We start from the raw sequence: 23,311 nt of genomic DNA on the forward strand, positions 1-23,311 counted from the left end.
TTGTGATCTGTAAAAAATCTTGTATTTGTGATACCACTCACTGAGCTTTGTAAAGCTCATGGTTTGTTTCTGTGTTTCTCTCGTAAGTAGCAGAAGAGTTCAGGTTGCGATGCTGGTCAAGGTCTGCCACAAGTTTAGATATAATACTAAATGAGATTAATAGTCGAGGTAGTGTCACCCATGTAAATACAACTTGAATTTGTAAACTAGCTTCCTAAATAAAGCATGTAAGGATATTGTTCCATTGCTGTAATAAATAAGGTTCTAAAGGGAAACTAGTAAGTTAATAAAAGTAACATTATTAAATATCATGCCTATCCTCGGGCTCACAAGTGTAGACTCGGGGCGGGGTGTGACAATAAAACACTTAAGGATATGGTAAGAAGTATGATTAGTCATTCTTCTCTACCAAAATCCCTCTGGGGTGCGGCACTAAAGATTGCAGCATATATCCTTAATAGGGTGCCTAGTAAAGCAATAGCTAAAACCCCTTATGAGTTGTGGACAGGAAAGAAGCCTAATATTAGGCATCTTCACATCTAGGGTTGTCCAGCTGAGGCTAGGCCTTATAGACCTAATGAAAGAAAATTGGACTCAGGAATAATTAGCTGATTTTGTTGGGTATTTTGAGCAGTCTCGGGGTTTCAAGTTTTATGATCCCACTTCTAGATCATTGTTTGAGATAGGAAATTCTAGATTCCTTGAGGATGTTGAGTTTGGGGGGGAAGATAACATAAGGAAAGTTGTCTTTGAAGAGGAATTAATTTCTTTTCCTCATATGGTTATAAATGATGTTCAGGCTCCAATTCCTGACTTCACTATTAAACCAAATATAGAACAAGACAACATTGAAGTCTCCGTTGTTGAACCTAAAGTTCAAACTCAACAACCTCAAGAAGTACCACTGAGAAGATCTACTAGAGAGAGAGGAAATGCAATTCCAGATGATTATATTGTGTTTCTTCAAGAACATCAGGATGATGTAGGCGTAATGGAAGATGATCTAATCAACTTCCAACAAGCTTTACAAAGTTCTAACTCTCAAAAGTGGATAAGTGCTATGGAAGAGAAATAAAATCCATGAAAGACAATGACGTTTGGGAACTTGTCGAACTGCCATCTGGAGTGAAACCCATAGGTTGTAAATGGATATTTAAAACCAAAAGGGATTCACCTGGAAATCTCGAAAGATATAAGGCTCGTCTTGTTGCAAAGGGTTTTACTCAAAAGGAAGACATTGATTATAAAGAAACTCTCTCAGGTTTTATCGAAGGACTCTTTTAGGGTAATCATGGCACTGGTAGCTTACTTTGATTTAGAGCTACACCAGATGGATGTAAAAACTGCGTTTCTCAATGGGAACATTGATGAGATGATTTATATGATGCAACCAAAAAACTTTGTGTCTGGTAATTCAAAGTCTATGGTGTGCAAATTAAAGAAATCCTACGGTCTCAAGCAAGTCTCTCATCAATGGTATCACAAATTCCATGAAGTGATAACCTCCTTTGGTTTTGAGGTGAATATAGTGGACGATTATGTATATCACAAGTTCAGTGGGAGAAAATCAATTTTTCTGGTGTTATAGTCAATGACATACTCATAGCTAATAATGATGTAGGTTTATTGCATGACACCAAGAGATTTCTCAAAAAGAATTTTGAGATGAAGGATCTTGGTGATGCTTCTTTTGTATTAGAAATTGAAATACTGCGAGATTGTTCTCAAGGTATTTTGAGATTATCATAAAAGAACTATGTTGAAAAGATTTTGAGTAGATTTGGCATGAAAGATTGTGCACCAGGAGATACCCTGATCGCTAAAGGTGATAAATTTCATTCAGGTTAATGCCTCAAGACCATACTCGAAACCAATGAGATGCAGAAGGTTCCCTATGCATTGGCTGTTGGAAGTCTAATGTATGCTCAAGTATGCACGCTTCCATATACTGTGTTCGTAGTTGAAGTGTTAGGCAGATATTTGAGTAACCCGGGGATGGATCATTGGAAAGCAGCCAAACGGGTTATGAGGTACTTACAGAGAACAAAAGATTATATGTTCACTTATTGGAGATCAGAAGTTTTGGAGATCATTGGGTATTCTGATTCTAATTATGCTGGATATCAAGACACTTTGCGATCCACTTCAAGCTATATCTTCATGTTGGATGGAGGAGCTGTATCCTGGAAAAGTGTTAAACAAACACTTATGGCTTCTTCTACCATGGTTACGGAGTTTATAGCATGTTATGAGGCATTCAATCATGGAATATGGTTGTGAAATTTTGTCATTGGGCTACGAATAGTGGTTGGCATAGAAAGACCACTAAAATTATTTTGTGACAATAAGTCTGCAGTGATGTATTCCAATAACAACAAAAGCAATACGAAATCAAAGTTGTAGACGTGAAGTTTCTGGTTGTTAAAGAAAGAGTTCAGAATGGTCAAATTTCAATCACACATAAGAACAAACTATATGGTGGTTGATCCATTGACTAATGGCTTACCACCTAAAGTTTTTCATGAGCATATTATTCACATGGATGTTAGTCATTTTTCTAATTCCATGGATTAGTGGGAATTTGTTATTGAGGATGTTCTTTGACCTTATTTTGTTTATTTTTTTATATAGAATAAAGTTGATGGTTATGTTTTATTATCTGAACTCGTTTATCATGCATACTGATAACTGGCAGAAATGCCAGTTATTATAAGCCTTTTATTTAGAATTATGAGGGTTAACAAGTAGAAAACGCGGTGATAATACTTAGAATTTGTGAAAAATTGAGTTTTGCGTCGATTAGTCTTAAATCCTCACTGACTCCAATATTATGCGTTACTCCATGCCAAAGTGTCTATTTTTGTAACTATCACAGGAATCAAACGAATGCGTTTAAAGTAGCAATCGTAGAAAAACACATGCGCTGAAGCCAGGCGATCGCAAAGACAAACACATGCGCTGAAAATTGGATCGCATGCGTCCATCGCATGGAAGTTGCGGTGATCGAATGCGTCCATTGCATGAAAGTTGCGGTGATCAAGTAGATGCGGTGATCAATTGGAAATTGTGGTGACTGAATGTGCCCATCGCACTAAAGTTGCAGTGATCATTTGGGAATTGTGGCCATGGAGTGACAACCATAATAGAAGGACGATCGCAAGATGGGAAGGACGCGTTGATGCTTCAGCTAAATCAAGCTCGGACGCATACCTTGGAAGTATCAACAAGATAAAACGATGTGACATTGCCCATACCGTGACAAAAGCAGTAGTGAGCCATAACGCAATCATGATAGCTGTCGGCATTTAAACTTTATAAATAGCCTTTGGACCTTTATTTCAAGACATCTGAACTTCTGCCTTAAGATAGAGGTTTGCGATCATAGATGAGAGCTTGAGAAAGATTTTCAGTGAGAATTCTTCACCTCCACAAACCAGACCGAGTGATGACCGGAGCTTATGCCGGAGATAGAGCACGAGAGAGACATCTCCACCATTCATCCATGGCACCCCCGACAGCCTTGACACAGAGCCCTTCATTTCTCTTCTAATCTTTATAGTGTATTACATTTTAGCTTAAGATATTAAGACATTTTGTGATCAATGCAAATCTTGATTCTTTCACTGCCATCTTCTTCATCATCATTATCTCTATCATTGTTCATCTTCAGCATTTATTTATCAAAGGCGATCGCATGCTTAATCGTGTAGCCTAGAGATGGGATACATGTAACAACCCACTGAGAGGTGTGCGTTATGCGAGTATAGTGAGTTAATCCCCTTTGCTTGGTGAAAGGTTGTAGCAACACCTGTCTATGAGATGTTACATTGATTGTCTATAAGTTAAATAGCCGCGTTTAACTGCCTGAGAAGGTAAGAGATGGAACGCACTAAAGCAAAGTATGCATTGTTCCTAAAGATAGGCATAATCTTATGCTCGACGCAACCATGCACTATATAGATATAGTCATGCGGCTGAACACTGAGAGGTATGCAATGCGTTAGTGTGACGAGCTGGGATTACTCGGGCGATTTAAGATAATAAACATTACTATGCGTTAATGGTTGTTGTGCATCTACCTATTCTCATCGCAAGTCTTCTATTGCTCAATCTGTTTAGATAGGAGTAGGAGTAGTATGTAAATCCATTAAACTTCTTCTTTTTTATTTTTCTTTTCATCGCCTCAAATGCATTGCTTCACAAGCATATTGAGTGACAAGTCCCTGTGTTCGACCTCGGATTACCTGAGAAACTTGTGTTCGCATTATACTTGGTGCGAGCGTAAGAAAACTTGTGATAGGAACGCATGGTCATTGCATACTAGATTAACGCATTTTCATTCCGACGCCTGACCTCAGACGCATGGGCATAAACGCATAAGCCATGTCTAACGCATGATTGCGTGCACAACCTCATCCGTCCCTAATAAATTTTCCCTTTCCTTAATAATAAATTTTTTCCTACCCAACACATGCAGTTTAGCATAAAGTTTTTTAAGAATGGTCTCATTAAGGAATTTGAACCAGTTGGAAACAGGCATGATCTAGATCACTTTGCATGTAGTTTCCATGCTATCCATTCATACTTGGTCTATATCATTAAATGTATTGGAATTGGTGATCAAGGAAGGTTTAGTTACAAGGGTAGTGACGAAAGCTGCCTTGATTCCGTACTAATACAGGAGATGGACCAGATTGAACTAAAGAGGAATTCTATTATTGAAATAACCTGTTTATGTGCGCTTAAGGTTTATGTGATTTAATTATATTAGGTACATAGACATAGCCCAGTGAGAGATTATTAGACATATTTAAATAATAATATATTTAATTAAAGTATGGGTTATGTATGTGAATTAATAATTTATCACATTGGGTTATTTTATTAGATTGGGCCCTATTATGTAATCTAATTAATTAAAGTCCTAGATTCCTAATTGAGTATGGACTTAATGGGTAGAAACTCATTCCTAGTTAATTAGGGTTTAATAGGAACCCTAATTGAACTAGTATATAAAGAGACCTTATGGCTATAGTCCCCAATATATCAAAACAATAAGTACTCAGTTTTTCTAGAATCCCATATAGAGAGATCCCATTAAGGGCATTCGAAGTTTTGGTTGAGGAAAACCATAGTCATCCATCATCATCTTCTTGACAATTTGGCATGAATGATCCTAGGGTTTATCTATTCAATATACATTTTAAGAATTTATGCCAACATTTCTAAATCTACTTAGAATTGAAGGTAGGTAAGGAAGAAGCAAATGAACGAAGTTTTTCAATACAACATGTGTGTGTTTGGAAGATGTTTTTCGTTATTTGTCTTAAAGAAAACAAGGCTCTATTTCTTCTATCCAATTAGTGGTTTTTGAGATGATTGTCAATTTTAATTTAATTTTTTTATTATTATTGGTGCAAAGTGATAATATGGACAACTTCTCAATCATTCATTTTTATTAGAATTTTTTTCCCTTATTGGGATCTCATGAACTTGCTGCAGTCTGCCTTTAATTGTTTGTTCTTCTTCTTTTTTCTCTTTTACTTTTGAAGTGATTATAAATAAAGTTTGAATAAAATTTAGACGCCAGCCAGCTCCGTCCAAAGGTGAGGAAGGGAAAGAGAAGATAAAAGGGAGACAAAAGAAGCTTCCGCATTACGACATTTGAGAAGTTTTGAGTTATAAGTACAGTAATAGGAAGGGGATGAACTGATGGGTAGATCCGGAAATCACCCTTTACAATAAAGCTTAAACCATTGAGATTTCTATATATATCTATCTTCTAAATTTTTAAAATTACAATTTTAATTTCCAAGGCTCCGCATTTCATTTTTTATTTTTTCATTTTTTTATTTTTTTGAAAATTAAGCATATTTTCTCTTATTTCTTACAATGATTTGAATCTTTTTAGGTATAATAGTTGAATTTTTAGTCAAATTTCAAAAACAAAAGCAAAAGAAGAAATTCGGAGGTAAAAATGTCAATAGGCTTAATTTTTTAAAAAAAAACGAAAAACGAAATTGTTACCCAACAGGACGTAAATTCTTAAATATACGCAAAGACAAAATTGAAAATTTTTATGGGAGTTTTAGAAAATAGAAAAATAAGGAAAACTATTTATACAAAATACCAAAATTTAATCTTCTTTAACATAGATTGATAGAAATTTATCAATGTCTATCAGTGATAGAAACTGATAGAAGTTTATCAATGTCTATCCGTGATAGAAACTGATAGAAATCTATCATTGATACTATGCGATAAATGCTTATAGAAGTCTATCAGTGATTTTTTTTTATTTTTGTAAATAGTTTGATATTTTTTTTCTATTTGTGAAAATTTTCCAAATTTTATTAGATATAAACTATAAATTTATATCGAATTGATAAAAAAAGATCTTTAACCATGTTTAGATTCAAGAACACAAAACAAAAATTGAATGTTTAATAATATATTAGAGAAGTGAATGAAATAGACACAAATCCACAAAGTTTAGAAACTAAAAATGATAGACTAACAAGAGATAAATGAATGATATAATTATTAAATAACATGGGTTCATTTCAATTTAAAACTAAGGATAAATATCAATGTACACTTTTGAGCTTTGGGAATTATATCATTTCAACTCCAAAGTAATAATTGTTTTAATATAAACCTTGAACTTTCATAAGTATATCAATTTAAACTCAAACTAATAATTGTATCAATTTAAATCTTGAACGTTTACAGGTGTATCAATTTAAACCTTTAACATTTACAAGTGTATCAATTTAAACCTTAAAGTTTTATAAATGTATCAATTTAAACCCTGATTATGTTTTAATTGGATACACTTATGAATTTACCTTGATATATTTATAAAAATTTAAAATTTAAATTGATAAAACTTCTAAAATTTAGAAATACAAATTGATATTTATCCTGGAACTATGAAGAATAGAAAGACCCAACGCATGGATGTTATAAAGATGGGTAAGGTTGTATAAGTTTTTTAAGATGGGATTGTGAATCATAAGGTAAGAAAATAGGGGGAATTGCACATGATTGCGTAATTGATTCGATGTGGTTTAAATCGAAAAATTGGAAAAAGTGTGTAGAACGAGTAAGGCACATGCATCCTAAGCTTGGGCTTTGGGGCTATTCGGATTAATTAATAAATGAGAAAAGAAAAAGAAAGATAGAAGCTTCCTCGATATCCGCACGCATGGGAGTGCGTTGCGTTGTTACATATTCTTCCTTGGCTTTGGGCTTTATTGGCTTTTAATTTTTGCCTCTCAGTCTCTCCCGTCTCGTCCCACCCATATCTCTCTTTACTTGTATCTTTCTTGCCAACTGGCCTCATTTTTTTTCTCTGCAACCAATAAAGTAGCCACTAGGTGGCACCGCGTACACTGTCTTCTTTAATTTTGCCCCTCACCATATCCCTTTAATTTGCCATCCCATGTCAATGCCATGCATGGATCTAAATCTCAAATAAACTAAAGCCGGTCATGTTTATAAAAAATTTCTAAAAAATCCAATTCATTAATTCAAGCTGTAAGAAGCGTTATTTGCTAACTTAGTGCATCTTCGAGAAAACATGCACACGCTTTCCATATACCTTCTGCGGGTCTGATCTGTTGTGTACAGATTTAGGGTAATTCAGAGAGCCTTTTTAGGGTTTGGACTTTGGAAAGTGTAGCAATTATCCTCCTTCCATTGGAGAGAGAAGGATCAGTCATCGTGGGAATAATAATATAAATATTATCCTACGCCCTTTGATTTTAGTATCGGTAACAACATGTGTTGGTCGGATACTTTTGTTTTCGAAGTCCATCACATCCACAATATGGTAACTGTATTGACCGTTTGATCTTCCCCATAATTTTGTCTCCAATCATACCCCTAACTAACTTTGACGCAAAAAGGACCACAAAAAACAATAATATATGCTTATTGCTTACACCATTCCAAACTAATAAGGACGATACTTTATATGTACCCATTTTTATGTTTTTCTTCTTTATCATTCAAAATAAAATAAAATATTTAAATAGAACCATTTATGTAATTTTTCGAGCCTTTCTTATTTGGACCATACCCAAATTATTACCCGCTAGACACAGTAAGAGAGAAGAAAATAAAATTTTGCTAGATTGCAAAAAAAAAATGGCTGCGATCAGCTAGAAGCTATGTACGTATAGATTTCTTATCACAAACTTAACATATTAGATTAACAACTCATCGACAATTTGATTGATATCAAATTTATAAAGGTAAGATATTGGTGACACTTGAAGGCTATCTATCCTTCGTACAATGTCAGTAACGAGGGATTGATTCAACCAAAAAGAAAAAACAAATAATTAATTACTAGGGGATATTGTTGGTCAAAAGGGTTTTGCATGCACATATACATATGCATATGGCATGGAAGGCTTTAAACACTGTGTGTCGGTACCTCGTCTGGTAGGTCGCTGGGTAGAGTCCATCAAAATGCAAAGTCAACCCCTTGATGTTGAAATTACTCCAAATTAATTAAAATTAAAGAGTATCTTTCAAAAAGAAAAAAAGAAAAAAAAAAAAATCGGAGTCACTCACCTAATTGACGACTGTAAATTAAAAACTGAAAGAGATAAATGGAAATTAACCAAAAGGTGAATGTGTGGACTGAAGAGCAGTGGTAAGAGGGTGGTTGGCCCTATCCACGGAAAGGGGTGACCTTCGGGGGGACGGCCTCTGAAGCTTTATAGACGCATTATTATGATTGTTATTATTGTTATTATTATTGATGTCATAGTTCTTGTGATCCCCATTGCCTTCATCCGACACTGCTGGCTTTGCCTCATACATTTCCTCCAAATGATCTCTTTCCACCAGCGTCCCACCAATTCCTTTGAAATCATCTTCTTGCTGCCCCACGCAGGACGGCGGCGCCATTCCTATATCTTGCAGCCGGAGATCGTCTGCCCAGTCCAACCCACCTTTTCCCGCGCTGCCACCATAGTTTGACGTAGGTGGCTGCGGCCTCGGCTTCTTCTTCCCCAAGCACAGTAAGCTATCGTTGTGAGCCATGAACCCATCCACGTTTTGCTGAAGATCAAGCTGGTCGCCTCCATAGAGGTTCAGGTCTTGAAAAGAAGGGAAGCCGAGAGGGGAGCCAAAATCTTTAATCCCTCCGGCTCCGGCTCCGGCTCCGGCCATGTCACCAATGCTTTGCTGATTATTATTATTATTAGTTGGGATGCCGCCCCCCATGGCCTTGTAGCCGCCGGCAGCTGCCATGTTTTCACCCGCTAGGGTTTGACAAGCCTTTTCTAATATACTCTGCATATACTTCCCTTGTGCCTCGATTCGCAGCTGCAGGTGTCTTTGCACCTGCATGTCACGTGGTTTTATATTTATTGTTCATTTTCCAATTGCGAAAATAAAAATATATTTAGAGCCACAGAATTTTTACCTCTAGTTGCTCATGCAATCTTCTCTGCACTTCCATTTGCATCCTAATCGCATCAACCATGTGTGAGTTACCACTACAAATAACCATTACACAACAAAATTCGAACCCCACCTTAAAAATTCTGGAAATAACTAATATTATTAAAATCATCATCAATGCACCCTTCATTTTATTTTATTTTATTTTTTTGCAACATTTTCAAATTATTAAATTATCAATCAATCCAAAATTAAAGCTGTGGCTAAGATTGATTCGTTATGATAAATTCAATTATATCAATACATGAATGATCATCCCACTTATGAGTTTGAAAATCTTGTTAAAGGCTTTGAAATCAATATTAATTTTAAAAAAAATAATATTATAAGAATTTAAATACAGGATCTCTCTTAGTTTAATTTGATACCATGTTGAGCCACTCGTAATCAACTTTACAAGTGAATTATTAAAACCCTAAAAAGTTGGAGATGAATATGGATATTTTTCATTGTATATACGTACTCATTCATGGTGCGGTTGATCATATTTGATGAAGAAGCCGTGTTTCGATGAAGTTCTAAACCTGAAGCGGAATCAAAAGGGCGAAGTAGTATGAATACATATACATATCACATGAGGGTGTGGGAACAAAAAATAATAATAAAGAGAGAAAGAGAGAGAGAGAGAAAATTAAAGTTACCTCTCATACCATCCTTAATTGAATGATCATTGAATTCCTTGTGAGGCTGCTTTCCCAGTCTAAATTTCTAAAATCAAAATATGGTTAACTAATTATAATAAGTGAAAGCAGAAATTACAAAGGAACAATCAAAGAGGCAGCAAATATACACCTGGAGATGGCTCTTGAGGTGGTAAAGAGTGAGACCCTTTACACCCATAACTCTCATGATGGTCTTTGGGGTGGCCTCTGAAAATAGAGAAGTTTTAATTAAAGGGTTATTATGTTATATATATTCATGAAATTGGATACATAGAAGAAGAGGAAGAAGAAGAAGAAGAAGAATATATATACTATCAGGGCCTCCGAGCTGAGTGACAGCATCGACAAAGCGCTCATGAAGCTCGACAGTCCAGCGGAGGCGGGGCTTGGGGTCGGTGGTGAGGACGAGGCCGGAGTCGCCTTGTACGCACATCCCTCTCTCGTGAGAATTCATAGTCGAAGCTTTCTTAGGATGGAACATTCTCTCTCTCTCTGTCTCTCTCTCTCTCTAGATGCTGCTATTTCCCAAGGGAATACGGACAGATTCAAGAGAACAAATGCCACCCCAAATTAATACTTCTACCCAATTCACTCTGGCCCCACTTTTCTTCTCTTTTATCTTTTCTTTCTTCTCTCAACCTAAAAGCATAAGCACCGGCTTAGGGAACAACCTCTAAACATTTCTTCTACTCTGCTCTCTACAAATAAATTATATTAAGTAAAGAATGTCTATTCTATTATCCCTCCACTACCCTCCTTTCTATAAAGATACCCTTCTACTCTTCTAATTATATTATATCTTTTAGGCTTTTCTACTTTTAAAATCTTACCATTTTCATCTCTCTATTTTGTAATATTTTAACATGAATTGAATTTTATACAAACTTAATACTAATTAATTATGACTAACATTTGAATAAGTTAAGTTATTTCGGATAAAAAAAGAAAATATGACAAAATGGCCCTTTTTAATTATAGAGGAACTAGGACCAACATTTTAATTTGAAAGTAGTATAAAAACCAAAATAAAACTAAAGACAAAAGAAAGTAGTGTTATTTAATATTTAACATGGGATGTGGATGCCTTAGGGTTATGCTCAAGATCTATCTTTAATTTGCTCACACCCAACTAAACTAAAAAAACACAAATCTCATCAATTGCTTCTGTCAAATTATTGTTATTATTATGATATTAACATCCTCCAAGCCTCTAACTAACGAGTATAATTAATTAATTTTTCTTTTCCAGCTGCTAGGTTTGATATTAACATTTCGTAGTACGTCTAACTTTTAGCTTAATTATTACGTTCCGACCAAATAAGATCTTCTAGCGCACACACATCATTATGTCATTTGCATGAAAATGCCAAACAAAAAGTTTCTCATCATAACGTTATATATATATATTCTCATCTTTGTGTATGTTGTGTGTTCAACTTTCAATTTATATATCTTATGATCAAAGTTCCCATGTTGGAGGCTAGCTAGGTTTCACGTGCAACATTCCATATCATACCATATAAATTAAGATTGAGTTGTATTTTTTTTTTTTTTTTTTGTTCCTAGAATTTTGAAAATTTTAAAAATTCACTCATGTAAAAATTAAAATTGCATTCAACATAAAATTGGCTGTTTTGTTTTTTTCGTTTCTGCAAATTGTTATTCATGGTTTTAAACTAGGTGAAGCTTGAGTTGTTAGCGTATATAATGAGATTAGAGGAAAAAGCGAGATGGCGAGGTGGAAATCAGTGTAAATTAAAATACAAAAGGGAAGAATGTTTGTGAAGCTTTTTATGACACAAGGTGGAGGGACCTTCCATCTTCTAAAGGTTATAGTTTTAGACTCAATAAATTACCCTTATCTCTCTTTTGTCCAATACAAGATTGTCTTCTATTGTTCCACTTCCCCTCTATCTCCACACAACACACAACCAAACAAAGGGACTAAAGTTATTATTGCCTCTCCATGCACGCCCCTTCCACTGCTCATCTTTAAATTGAATCACATACACACTATTTTTTTTTTTTTTTAACACAAAACTTGCTTTGATTTCTATGTTATTCTTGTTTTTTTCTTATCCACTAAAAAAAAAAAAAAGAAAAAAGAAAAAGAAAAGGAAAAGGAAAAAGAAAAATCAAGCAATTGGATGCCGTTTTCTATGGAATGTAATTTCATTTTTAATTTAGCTAAAAAAGAAAGCAAAAATTAAATATATACAATCCATAACCTGTGGCTAAATCCAAAGGGGAATAAATGCTTTTCTTCTTTGACAATCAATGAAGATTCTTTTGACGTCCAATTTTCATTAGTAATTAATGTGTTCAATGTTTGATTTTACATACACTACTAATACTATAATTTGTGCAAATAATGACCATCGGGGTGTGGTTTTTCGGATTTCTAATTTAACTGATTTTTCCAAAATATGTAATTTCATTTTCTTGTGAATTCACCAAAAAAAAAAAAAAAAAAAAAAAAACCTTTTAATCAGAGCCGACACCCCACCATTTGTTTATATTTATGCCACATGAAATGATTTTGGAAATATATTATTTAAATATTGCAACAAGTTGTATTTTTCACAGAGATATGGAAGAATTTTGTAGATTCTTTAATTAATTATAATATGAAAAACATGGGTACGTGGTAATGCCATACACGCCCTCTATGATATATATATATAACATAAGATTAAATTACAAATTTATTCTTTTTAAACTTTAAAAAATTTTAATTTTTTTAATTTATTTGATACAAAGTAGTAAATTTAAAAGTTTCATTAGATATAAAATTCAAACTTATGTCTAAAAATAAATAAATTTTTTTATTTGTATGGGACCTATATACTAATTGAAAGATCAATGACTTATTAAACGCCTTTGAAAATTTAGATATCAAATGAAATGTGAACCTCAATATTTGTGGATGATTAAACTTATTATTCAACAAAAAAAATATAAAAAGCAAAAGATGAGGGAAGGGTGATTTAGGACATGTATGAGAGCGATTTTGAAATGGTTAAAAATCTCTTTTGTAATATTCAAAATTAGTTCGAAACGTGCATTTTAATGCAAATCACATTTTATATTGTAAAACTAAACATTAAATCTCTGTTTGGTAACCATTTAATTTTTTTTGTTTTTGTTTTAAAAAATTAAACCACATTACTTCTACCTCCAAATTTCTTCTTTGATTATCTACTTTTTACCAATAGTTTAAAAAATCAAGCTAAATTTTGAAAATAAAAACAAGTAGTTTTTAAAAAATCGTTTTTGTTTTTGAAATTTAGCTAAAAATTCAACTATTGTACTCGATAAAGTTGCAAATCATCATAAGAAATGAGGAAAAAATAAGCTTAATTTTAAAAACAAAAACAAAAAACAAAATTATTATCAAATCGTGCCTAAACGATTGTAAATGATTAAATGAATCTATATATTTCAAAATAATTTTGAATTCAACAAAGCAATTTTAACCATTTTAAAATTGGTAGAAATATAATTTTTTTTAAAAAAAAAAAGTTAAGAGAGTATAAATGAAGTTGGGAGAGAATTGAGATTAAAAGAGAGAGCGTCAAGGACATGTTTGCTTGAATTTCAAGCATCGATCTTTATAGAATTATTCTATTCTTTTTTATGAATATATTCCTTTAAAGGTGAAATTGAGGGACCCATCTTTATGTACAGTTTGAATACTTTACTACACTCGCCGTACCTTTTCCATCTAATCTATCTAACCTAAGTTCCTACTTAATTCTTCCACAATTAAAATAATTTTTTTAAAACTTTTTTTAAAAAATTATTTTAAATGGTAAAAATTATTAAAACTATTTATAAATATAGTAAAGTATTACATTTTATCTACAATAGACTATGATAGATCGTGATAGACTACTATTTATGTCTATTATAATACATATAGTAGTCTATCGCAGATAAACAGTGAAATTTTGTTATATCATGTAAATATTTTTGTTCATTTTATTATATTTAAAAATAGTATTTTTATTTATTTATTCATTTTTTTTATTAAAAAAAAATTAAAGGTTCCTACTTCCCAACGGATGTGCACCATTCACCATAAAGTGCATGCTTATACCAACTGCTGTAATTATCATGATATGTACCATAATCCATCCACTATATTTTTCTAATTCACTTATACTGTATTTCTTGTAAACCCATGCATTTTTAGCACCAAAATTCTGTCTCTAAAATTTTTTTCAGCCTCTAAATTAAATAATCATATAGGATTTTTCCAGTCGCTTAATAAATTATTGCAGTGATTAGATACTTTGGAACTATTTAGGGCGTTGAGTTGAGATAGAATATCTGAAATTTATATGCATGTGGAGTTTATATATCTTTAGAATTCATATATCTATAGAGTTCATATGTCTATGTTTGGGGTACAGAGTTATTTGGTCTGAGTTCATATAGTCTGAGTTCATATATCTATGTTTGAGGTACAGAGTTGAGTTCATATGTTTACATTATCTGATACAGTTTTTTAAACTCTAAATATTTACTTTTATGATTATTATTTTTGTTTTGAAACTTTTTTATTCAATAATTCTATTTATCTTTGTTTGAATAAAATATCGATTGCAATCTTTTTTTCCTTTTAATTTTTAAAGCTTTTCTTCCTTCCTTCCTTCCTTCCTTCCTTCCTTTCTTTCTTTCTTCTTTCTTTTTTGGACAATGAACAACAATTAACCCATTACATTTCTTGCATAAATGTGGTTAAACAAATTGATAAACCAAAGAGAAATCAAAACTTTTTATTCCTAATTTTTCTCCATGAAGTTTATTATCATCTTCTTCTTTTTCTTCTTCTTCCTATTATCGCTCTATATTTTTACTATGTCATGAAAATTTTTAATTAAATCTCTCCCATCATCTTAGCAGCCAAAGTTAACATAATCACTTTAAATCTATATTGAATACATATAACCCTAGGATCATTCATGCTAAATTGTCTAGGATAACATATTGGATTCCATTGTAAATTTGACGACAATTATAAGACGTCTATTATCTTCCTCAACCAAAACTCCAAATGCACTAAGTGGGATCTCTCTAGATGGTATAAAGAGAGACTGATTGCTTTTTCTTTTTTCTTTTTTCTTTTTTTTTTTTTTTGTATATCAGTGACCATAGCCCTAAGGTCTCTTTATATACTAGTTCAATTAGGGTTCCCATTAAACCCTAATTAACTAAGAATGGACTTCTACCCATTAAGTCCATACTCAATTAGGAATCTAGGGCTCTAATTAATTAGATCACATAATTGAAGGAACTCTTAATGAAGAGTATCCATGAGCGTGTTCGGATCTTTCCGATTTCATTGTGACCGAAATACTACACATACATTGTAACAGATAGTTACGCAATTTAACACTAATTAACAACATGCTTTGATAAATAAAATACAGAGGATTGAGTTCACATACCAGTTGAAGACTCTCTTCAAACTCAAACTCAATGCAGCGGAAGAACCTCTACGAACTTTATCGCCTAACAAATTAGTCGGCTACGGCAGCACGATCGTCTACACGAAAGACAGCAACACGAACAAGCACGAGCAAGTAGAAGCGGGGACGACACCACCAGTTGGAGCCCTTGGTATTCTCAGAGTGAGAATCCAAAGTGTGGTCTTTGGTGAATTTGGTAGAGGTCGAAGGAATAGAATGATCGTGTAGACGATAAGCAAGTGGGAGAGTAAGCTATCGTATAGCAGAGATGCTTATCGTTTAGACAAAGCTATACGATCTGTAGGTTTTACTAGCGATCGTCTAGTAATAGGTAAACAATCGTTTAAAAAACATGGCACGCTAGGCGATCGTTTAGGAAAGCTAAGCGGTCGTTTCGAGAAAGGCGTGCGATCGTTTAGACGCGGGTGTGCGATCGTTTAGATGATGAAACTCTATCATATAGACTCTCAGCTAGGCGACCGATACTTTTTCACACCGGTTGCGAATTTTTTCGAACTTTTTGCAAAATAAAATAAATTTTCATTTTATTCTTCAGTTACAATAACCAACTACGAATTCTCCCACTAACGCACGACCGCGGAGAGGTTTTTAGTCAATTATCATATAATTAACCAATTTAATTAATAAATGAATATATCATATTATATTCTTACCCTATAGTTTGATGTCATATATCTACTATAGTAATTTCTCCTGCATTTGATATAAATCATATTTATATCTAATTTCCTCCAAAAATAATGTATCTCATACATTTAGCCAATTATATCATAGTTCAATTATATCATATATAATCGAACTCTCTCTTGTCAATTTGAACATTTCAAACTGACCCAAACACTAATTCTCGACTTTATCCAAGCTACCTAGGGCACCTTATGGACCTGTGGCTCGAAGCTCCAATGGTACGTGAATAATTGACTAAACTCTTTAGTCACGAGATCCACCATCCGTTAACTGCCAGACATTCCACTAAAGACCAACAGCTGAACTCTTCTTACCACAGATATATTTCTGTGTCCATTAGATATAACTAATCATGAGTACGATGACCCTTCATAGATGCTCATAAGTACGGCTGGGCCAATTTACCATTTTCCCTCTGTAGTTACATCTCACTCCTTAAGTACCACTGATTCCTTTAATGAACAATACAACATAGTCCAACTATGTGTGAACACCTCTCGAGGAAGGTGTGTGGCGCCACATCGTTCAAGCGCTGGAATCGGCCCTTAAGGGAGCTATCTATCTACTTGCCCTTACTTCGGGGAAGGAGTGAATTCCATCTTGTGTAGCTGAGTTCCCAACTCCCAAATCAGACGAATCCCCAAAATGGTAGGTTTGAATCGGCGATTTGGCCACTCACACCCATACAAATCAAAGAATCGCCCTCAATGGTAGGAGTTCCCAACTCACTCAGGATTGAGGTCATGTTACCTATGGTCATCCTAGTAAAGTGAAGTCTCTATCATGACGGTGTTATATAATGAGATGTTAACACTTCGTGGTCAGGTTTTATACAAACTCTTTGTATAGGATGCCCCCACTCGCATGTCCCTTACATGAATGATCAGGATCATACCATTTTTGACAAATAACAACATTCGTGACTATTCCACAAAGAGGGTCGCATCTGTTGCATTACCAAGATAAGGTTTTCCTCCTATATCCATATACTGTAGACCATTTTGGTTATCACTCAAGACATGATCCACTTGTATGTCACCACATACATGTTTAAGTTACATACAGATAACCAGGGATTTTATGTTCATTGGTTTGTGGTAAAGAAAATAAAACATACAACTGAGCAAAAATAAGATGTGAAGTAAAATATCATATATTATACAACACAAGCGTTCGTACAAATTGTTTCCAAACTACAGGACACGAGACTTTAGGGCATCAACCCCAACAATAATATGGTCAAATCTAAAAATAAAAAAAAAATAAAAAAAAACCAATGTGATGAAATATTAATCCACATATGTAGCTCATACTTTAATTATACGTATAATTATTTAAAATATTTCTAAAAATCTCTCACTTGGGCTGTGTCTGTGTACTTGATGTATTTAAATCACATCAAACTTAAGCGTGCATAAACAGGTTATTTTAATAATAGAATTCCCCTTTAGTTCATTCTGGTCCATCTCCTGTATTAGCATAAAATCAAACGACTTTCATCTCTACCCTTGTAACTAAACCTTCCTTGATCACCAATTCCAATACATTCAATGACATAGATGAAGGAACGGTGAAGTTCTACAGCAGCAGCGGGATCCTTTCCAATTTTCATATTTCACTTAATCAAAATTTTCAGAATAGAATTATGCATTTAAATAAGAAATTACAACATGCTTTGATGGAAGGAAGGGAAAAGAACAACTTACCCTTGAAGCCAAAAGGTTTTCACATAATTCCTTCTCCAGTCACGAACTATTTGAAACTCGAACAAAAATACCGCAATCTAAATGGCCACCACCACAAGAAAACCTCTTGTATTCTCTGTTAAGGTTTGAGAATAAGCAGGAGTGGTTGGCTAAACAACATTTTGGGAAGAGGGAGGAGATTTTGAGATGAAGAAGAAAACTTAATTGTCTTCTCTATGTTGTTGGGAGGTTTTTCAAAAAGAATCACAGAGAGACATTATCCACTGTGAAGAAGATTAAGAAAAAAAAATTTGAACTCCCCCACTTACACGTTCTATCAAGAGAAAAAACAGGGGAAAGATATAACTCCCTCTTTTATTAAATTAAAAAAATTAATTAATATATATAATTATATAATAACTACTTTATTATATATATATATATTATACTATATGTTATATCAAATATAACACATAACTTATGGTTATTATATTGTAACAAATACAATATAACCTATAGTTTATTTCTCTCAATAATTCATGGTATTAGTATAAATCACATTTATACTAAATTTAATTATATGAATCTCATCCATAAAATTAGTATTTGAAACACATTCAAATATTTAATTCCTTTCAAAATAAACTTTATGTTATAATGTATCGAATACATTATATTAATTATATCACATATAATTTATTTAATTAATTATATCACATATAATTAATTCTCTCAATTAATTTGAATCGTTCAAATTAATCCAAAATTAATTTTTAATTATCCCTATTGAGCTACAAAAGAGATCTCATGGACCTGTAGATTGAAGCTTCGATGGTACTTAGATAATTAATTAAACTCTTTAATTAAATTACCCAACATCCATTGATTGTCAGTTACTCTACTAAAGACTGATAGCTGACCTTTTCGCACTACAGATATATTTTTGTGTCCATTGGATATGACCAGTCAACAGTGAGATGACCCTTCACAAATTGCTCAGTTCAGCTAGGCCAAAATTACCCTTTTTCCCTTTTAGTTACATCTAACTCCTTAAGTACCATTGATATCTCTAATGAATAATAAGTCATAGTCCAACTATGACCAAATCCTTCTCTAGTCAAGAGAGGGTGTGGCCACATTGTTCAAGCCTCGAAATCAGCCCTTAAGGGAGTAATTTATCTACTTATTCTGACTTCAGGGAATGAGTGAATTCCATCTTGTATAGTTGTGTTCCCAATTCCCTAATCAGATGAATCCCCAAAATGGTTGGCATATTAAGTCAGCGATCTGGCCACTCTCACCCATGCAAATCAAACTCACTCAGGATTCAGGTCATGCCACCTATGATCATCCTGGTGAAATGTAAATCTAATTAACGATGTTATTGTTGGGGTTGATACCCTAAATCTCGTAGGTGTTGGGAATGACCTAAACTCGCAGTTCATAAATGTTGTTAACATATTCTATTTATCAATAAAATATTGCTGAGTTTTTTTTTTTATTGATATTACATCCTTGTTGGATTTTATGTCCTAAAACTCGTAGTTTGTAAATTAATAAACATATTCTATTTTGTTTTTTGATAAAGTTGTTATTGAAATTGTAATCTTGAATCCAATAAACTAAGGTTCTGAGACTATTTAATGTAGTTTGAACTTTATGTAGTGACATAAATGTGGATCAAGTTCAAATATATAGCCAAAATGGTCTATCTATATGAATAAGATTGGGCACCTTATTCTGGGGATACTATGGATGCGGCCCATTTTGTAGTTAGTACAAACGATGTGATCCTGAATCTTTCATATGGAGATACATGAGTAGGGGCATCCTATGCAATGAGTTTGCAAAAGACTGAACCATGAAATAGTCACTTTTTACGTTCTAAATGTCGTTTTATGATAAAACTGACTATTTTGTTAATTGATGACCTAGGTAACTTAATCTTAATCCTGAGCTAACTATGAACTCCTGTTCACTCGGAATTTACTGTTTTTTCTTACTTTTTGCATGCTAATTTCCTTTAAATTAAAAGCAATTAGAGTGTAATTAGATCCTTATTCCGCTGCGTATGTCTCGTGTTCTATCACTTCTATGAAAATCCAATGAACGAATCCATGACTATAACATGAATACTTTAACTTTATGTGGTGACATAAAAATGGATCAAGTTTTAGTATGTAGCCAAAATGGTCTATAAGTATATGGATGAGATTGGGGTCATCATCCTGGTGACACTATTGAATGTGACCCATTCTGTATACTGATATAAATGATGTGATCCAAAACTCATTCATGTAGAGACATGTGAGTGGAGGCATCCTATGCAATGAGTTTGCATAAGACCGGACCTCGAAATAGTCTCTTTTCTTTATAACAACCATTTACTGTTAAAACTGACTATCTTAAACTCAATGACCTAAGGTAACTCGATCTTAATCCTGAGCTAACTATAAACTCCTGTTTATTCGGGATTATCCTTTGATCTGCATAGGTGAAAGTAGTCCAACAGCACTGCTCAATAAGCCTCCCATTTTGGGGATAAGACCGGGTAGATATCTGGGGACATAGTCTTGCAATATGGAATTCACTCCTACTTGATTTAGAGTTAGCATATGGGTTGTTTTCTTTAGCACTGATTCTTTGTCTTGAACAACGGGGCCCCGCCCTCTCATAAAAGAGAGGTTATGATTTATAAGTTGGACTATAAATCAATTGTTCAATAGAGGATCAGTGGGAGTTTAAGGAGCAAGATGTGTTTACAGGGGTAAAACAGTAATCTTTTACCCAACTGTAAATACGACTGACCTGTGAAGGATTGACTTACCAATTCTGGTTAAAATGAACAGAAATATATCTACAGTGAGGAAAGTGTAACTATCGAGCTATAGTGGAATGTCTTGGTAGTTAACGAATAGTGACTAATTCGGTTCAAAGAGTGTAACCAATTAATTACAAGTCGTTGGAGCTCATGATCTGTAGGTCCATAAGGTCCCTCTATTAGCTCGTAATTTAGATTAGTAAATTGAGTAATCTTGATAAGATTTGAAATTAGGGTTTAGAATTTGAAATGTTTAAATTCAATTAGGGTTTCTATCTATTGTATTCGATACAATTAAAATGTTTGATTTTATTGAAATTAAACGAAATTGGAGAAACGATTAATGTTTAAAATATGATTTAAATATTAATTGAATAATATTAATTTCATAACTAATTTAATATTTAGATATTAAATTAACAAAATTAATTAAAATGTTTAATTAATTAGTTTTATTTAAAAATTAATTAATTGAATTAATTTTTTAATAAAACTAATAAATGAAATTAAATGAGTTTAATATTAAAATGGTTTTAGAAATCATTTTTAGAAAAACCTTTTGAAAATTGGTTTTCAAAGTGGAGATTTTCAAAATGTTAGAAATCTCCACTATGTATTGAACTTTCTTATTCACATCTCCATTTTCTCCATGAAGTAGGAGTTGCCTTTCATGCAAGCCATGAATTTGCATGGTGAAAGCTCTATAAATTGGAGAGCTCAGCTGAATTATGATTCATGCTTACAAGAGCTTCTAAAAGAACTCTGCAGAAACCTCCCTCTTCAAATCTCATATACAATCAGCTTAATTTAGTGTTTCCACCACACAATCCTTGCAGAGAATATTTTGGTGGTTATCTACTTGAAGGTTGAAGCTCTTTCACATGGAACTCAGTTGAACTTGAAGAGGATACTTCAATGATATTGTGTTCAGCAAACCCTCTTCTGTAAAAGTTACTTTGAAGCATGTTTTAAACTCAAATTAAGTATGATTAGAGTGCTTATTGATTCTACTTTTTCTTTGCTACACGTTAATATACTCTAACAGTAGGGTTCTATAGTTTGTAAACTTTGTATGAACAAACTTTTATGTGATTAATAATATATGATATTTTATTCACTTTGTCTATAAAATATGTGATATTTTAGTTACATTAACTACAAACCAATAAACTAACATCCAAGGTTATCATTGTAACTTAAACATGTATGTGGAGACATACAGGTGGATCATGTTTAAGTGATAACCTAAATGGTCTGTTATATATGGATAAGGTTGGGTACCTTATCCCGGTGATACTACGAGTATGGCCCATTTTGTAGGTGTTACAATTGTTGTAAAGTGCTACAAATGATCTGATCCTAATCATTCATGTATTAGACATGCAAGTGGAGATATTCTATACAAAAGAATTTGTATAAGACCGGACCACGAAATGTTTAGTCTCATTATATAACACCATTCATAATGGAGACTTACATCTCACCAGGATGACCATAGGTAACATGACTTCAATCCTGAGTGAGTTGTGAACTCTTGCCTATGAGGGTGGTCCTTTGATTTGTGTGGGTAAGAGTGGCGGATCGTCGACTCAACAAGTTTACCATTTTCGAGATTCGTCTGATTGGAAAACTGGGAATACAGCTACACAAGAGGGAATTCACTCCTTCCTCAAAGTAGGGGTAAGTAGATAAATTGCTCCCTTAAGGGTTGATTCCGAGTCCTGAACAATGTGGTGACACTCCCTCTCCTGGCACGATAGGGGTTTAGTCATAGTAGGACTATAATCTATTGTTCATTAGAGAAATCAGTGGTACTTAAAAAGTTAGATGTAACTATAGAGGCATACGGTAATTTGGTCCAGTTGTACTTACGAGCAATTTATGAAGGGTCATCGTACTATTGATTAGTTATATCCAATGGACATAGAAATATATCTGTAGTGCAAAGAGTGCAGCTGTCGATCTTTAGTGGAGTGTCCGATAGTTAATGGATGGTCGATAATGTAATTAAAAAGTTTAATTAATTATTCATGTACCATTGGAGCTTCAAGCTACAGGTCCATAAGGTCCCTTTAGCAACTCAAAAGAATTTAGCTGAGAATCAGTTTTTGGGTTAATTTAAATTGTTCAAATTAATAAGAGGGATTTAATTATATATGATATAATTAAATTATTTCAATTATATATGATAAAATTGTCATAATGTATTTGCTATATTATAGTTTAATGGAGGAAATAAATATTTGAATGAGATTCATAGTTGTTAGATTTAATATAAATATGATTTATATTAAATGCCATAAAATAGAGAAAAGAAACTATAGTTTATGTTGTATGTAATACAATATTAAAACTATAGGTTGTATGTTATATTTGATATAACATATAGTTTAATATAAATATAATATGATAAGTTTTAGTTATTATATTTATTTATTTTATTTTATTATTTTGAATAATAACTTCCTCTTTTCTCTCCAA

At 33.1% G+C, this 23,311-nt stretch overlaps 1 protein-coding gene across 3 annotated transcripts; it reads right to left on the minus strand.

The window, feature by feature from the left end:
- Positions 1 to 8,191: 8,191 nt before the first annotated feature.
- LOC120078590 (myb family transcription factor IPN2-like) lies at positions 8,192 to 10,814 on the minus strand. 3 transcript variants are annotated; one of them, XM_039032877.1, is made up of 7 exons: positions 10,455 to 10,814; positions 10,273 to 10,349; positions 10,122 to 10,188; positions 9,944 to 10,004; positions 9,443 to 9,515; positions 8,584 to 9,360; positions 8,192 to 8,493 (listed from the first exon to the last, which is right to left on the minus strand). In XM_039032877.1, exons 1-6 carry the CDS (start codon positions 10,621 to 10,623, stop codon positions 8,629 to 8,631), a joined length of 1,179 nt encoding a protein of 392 aa, XP_038888805.1. In that variant the 5' UTR covers positions 10,624 to 10,814; the 3' UTR covers positions 8,192 to 8,493; positions 8,584 to 8,628. The 3 variants fall into 3 exon arrangements, with proteins under 3 accessions (XP_038888805.1, XP_038888804.1, XP_038888806.1); XM_039032876.1 differs by having other exon boundaries at positions 8,192 to 9,360; positions 10,455 to 10,813; XM_039032878.1 differs by having other exon boundaries at positions 8,192 to 9,360; positions 9,443 to 9,485; positions 10,455 to 10,809.
- Between the last annotated feature and the right edge of the window lie 12,497 nt (positions 10,815 to 23,311).

Source organism: Benincasa hispida, chromosome 5, assembly GCF_009727055.1.
Source record: "Benincasa hispida cultivar B227 chromosome 5, ASM972705v1, whole genome shotgun sequence".
Lineage (NCBI taxonomy): Eukaryota > Viridiplantae > Streptophyta > Magnoliopsida > Cucurbitales > Cucurbitaceae > Benincasa > Benincasa hispida.

What these genes read in the sequence shown, in the direction of transcription:
- LOC120078590 (XM_039032877.1), bottom strand. Translation starts at nt 10,623, where the DNA reads ATGTTCCATCCTAAGAAAGCTTCGACTATGAATTCTCACGAGAGAGGG. An exon ending in TCAGCTCGGAGGCCCTGATA is followed by an intron (nt 10,350 to 10,454) that starts GTATATATATTC and finishes CTCTATTTTCAG; the next exon opens with AGGCCACCCCAAAGACCATC. An exon ending in AATTAAGGATGGTATGAGAG is followed by an intron (nt 10,005 to 10,121) that starts GTAACTTTAATT and finishes ATTCCGCTTCAG; the next exon opens with GTTTAGAACTTCATCGAAAC.